Source organism: Arachis stenosperma, chromosome 10 (genome assembly GCF_014773155.1).
Source record: "Arachis stenosperma cultivar V10309 chromosome 10, arast.V10309.gnm1.PFL2, whole genome shotgun sequence".
Lineage (NCBI taxonomy): Eukaryota > Viridiplantae > Streptophyta > Magnoliopsida > Fabales > Fabaceae > Arachis > Arachis stenosperma.
In genome coordinates, this window is record NC_080386.1 from 55,941,521 (window position 1) to 55,943,940 (window position 2,420).

Here is a 2,420-nt window from a genome sequence, read left to right on the forward strand (position 1 = left end):
ACGAAATTGCAATCACACTTTTGCAATCCCGCACAACTAACCAGCAAGTGCACTGGGTCGTCCAAGTAATACCTTACGTGAGTAAGGGTCGATCCCACGGAGATTGTCGACTTGAAGCAAGCTATGGTTATCTTGTAACTCTTAGTCAAGATATCAAAAAGTATCAGGATTGATTGTGAAAAGCAAAAGAACATGAAATAAGTACTTGAATTGCAGTAATGGAGAACAGATTGAGGTTTTGGAGATGCTCTGTCTTCTGAACCTCTGCTTTCCTACTGTCTTCTCCTTCAAACACGCAAGGCTCCTTCCATGGCAAGCTGTATGTAGGGTTTCACCGTTGTCAATGGCTACCTCCCATCCTCTCAGTGAAAATGTTCAACGCACCCTGTCACGGCACGGCTATTCAGCTGTCGGTTCTCGATCATGTCGGAATAGAATCCAGTGATTCTTTTGCGTCTGTCACTAACGCCCCACAATCGCGAGTTTGAAGCTCGTCACAGTCATTCAATCCTTGAATCCTACTCAGAATACCACAGACAAGGTTTAGACCTTCCGGATTCTCTTGAATGCCGCCATCAATTCTAGCTTATACCACGAAGATTCCGATTAAAGAATCCAAGAGATATCTACTCAATCTAAGGTAGAATGGAGGAGGTTGTCAGGCACACGTTCATAGTTGAGAATGATGATGAGTGTCACGGATCATCACATTCATCAGGTTTAAGAACAAGTGATATCTTAGAACGGAAGCAAGCATGATTGAATGAAAAACAGTAGTAATTGCATTAATCCATCAAGACACAGCAGAGCTCCTCACCCCCAACCATGGGGTTTAGAGACTCATGCCGTAGAAGATACAATGAGAAACGTGTAAAGTGTCATGAGGTACAGAAACAATGTCAAAAGATCCTATTAATAGTGAACTAGTAACCTAGGGTTTACAGAAATGAGTAAATGACAGAAAAATCCACTTCCGGGCCCACTTGGTGTGTGCTTGGGCTGAGCATTGAAGCATTTTCGTGTAGAGACTCTTTCTGGAGTTCAACGCCAGCTTTTATGCCAGTTTGGGCGTTTAACTCCAATTTTTATGCCAGTTCCAGCGTTAAACGCTGGGAATTCTGAAGCTGATTTGCAACGCCAGTTTGGGCCATCAAATCTCGGGCAAAGTATGAACTATTATACATTGATGGAAAGCCCAGGATGTCTACTTTTCAACGCCGTTGAGAGCGCGCCAATTGAGCTTCTGTAGCTCCTGAAAATTCACTTCGAGTGCAGGGAGGTCAGAATCCAACAGCATCTGTGGTCCTTTTCAGTCTCTGAATCAGATTTTTGCTCAGGTCCCTCAATTTCAGCCAGAAAATACCTGAAATCGCAGAAAAATACACAAACTCATAGTAAAGTCCAGAAAAGTGAATTTTAATTAAAAACTAATAAAAATATACTAAAAACTAACTAAATCATACTAAAAACATACTAAAAACAATGCCAAAAAGCGTATAAATTATCCGCTCATCAAAGGTCCACCCATAACTGGCACTGTCACCTATGTCTTCCTAAAGATTAGTCAAGAACCATTTCCAAGCATCTTTGGTCTCAGCCCTCACAACTTCATATGCAACAATGTAAAACTGATTGTTGGCATCTTGCGCAACTGCTGCTAGAAGCCAACCCATGTAGTACGTTTTCAAAAAACAACCATCTAGGTGCAATAAAGGTCTACACCCATCCTTGAACCCTTTCTTACAAGCATCCAAGCATATGTATAATTTATCAAAAATAGGAGGTGATTCTGGAATTGGCATATGCTCAAACCTGGCCGTCAAACCTGGATTGCTTATCAGAATCTGCTTACAGTAGTCCCTGCTCCTTTTGTATTGATCCCTTTCATTGCCCATGATCTTCTCCCTAGCCTCCACTACTGCTCTGTACACCATCTTAGGGTGTGGGCATAATGAAAACTCCTCCCTTAGGAATTCAGTTGCCTCCTTCGTGTTCATGTGGGGTTGGGTTGCCATCCTCTTTTTAATCTTCTTGCTAAGCCAATGCTGATCAGCTGCATTGCTCCCTAAATCCCTTGCACAAGTATGTTCTTGCACATACGTCTTTACTTGATAACACTGCAAGGTTTTGTTATAGGACAAATGAACCAGGAATGGACACTCCTCATCCTTGCAACCCACCCTTACCCTTTCCTTGTCGTTCTTTATCCACTTCATCTCCCTCCCCTCATCAATGAAGGAATCCTTTATGACCTCCTTAAATCTTTCAACAGTAGCAAATCTGGTTCCTAACTCAAATCTCCCCTCACCGTGAGTATAGTCATAATCAAACTTAGGAAATCTCCTTCTGCTACCTTCATCATCAGATGAAATGGGTGTATGCAACTCCTCGGACTGATACTCAAATACGATTTCTTCCAT

At 42.1% G+C, this 2,420-nt stretch overlaps 1 protein-coding gene across 1 annotated transcript; it reads right to left on the reverse strand.

The window, feature by feature from the left end:
- Positions 1 to 1,553: 1,553 nt before the first annotated feature.
- On the reverse strand, positions 1,554 to 2,420 carry LOC130957112 (uncharacterized). Its single transcript, XM_057884003.1, has one exon. The coding sequence runs from the start codon at positions 2,418 to 2,420 to the stop codon at positions 1,554 to 1,556; it is 867 nt and encodes a 288-aa protein (XP_057739986.1).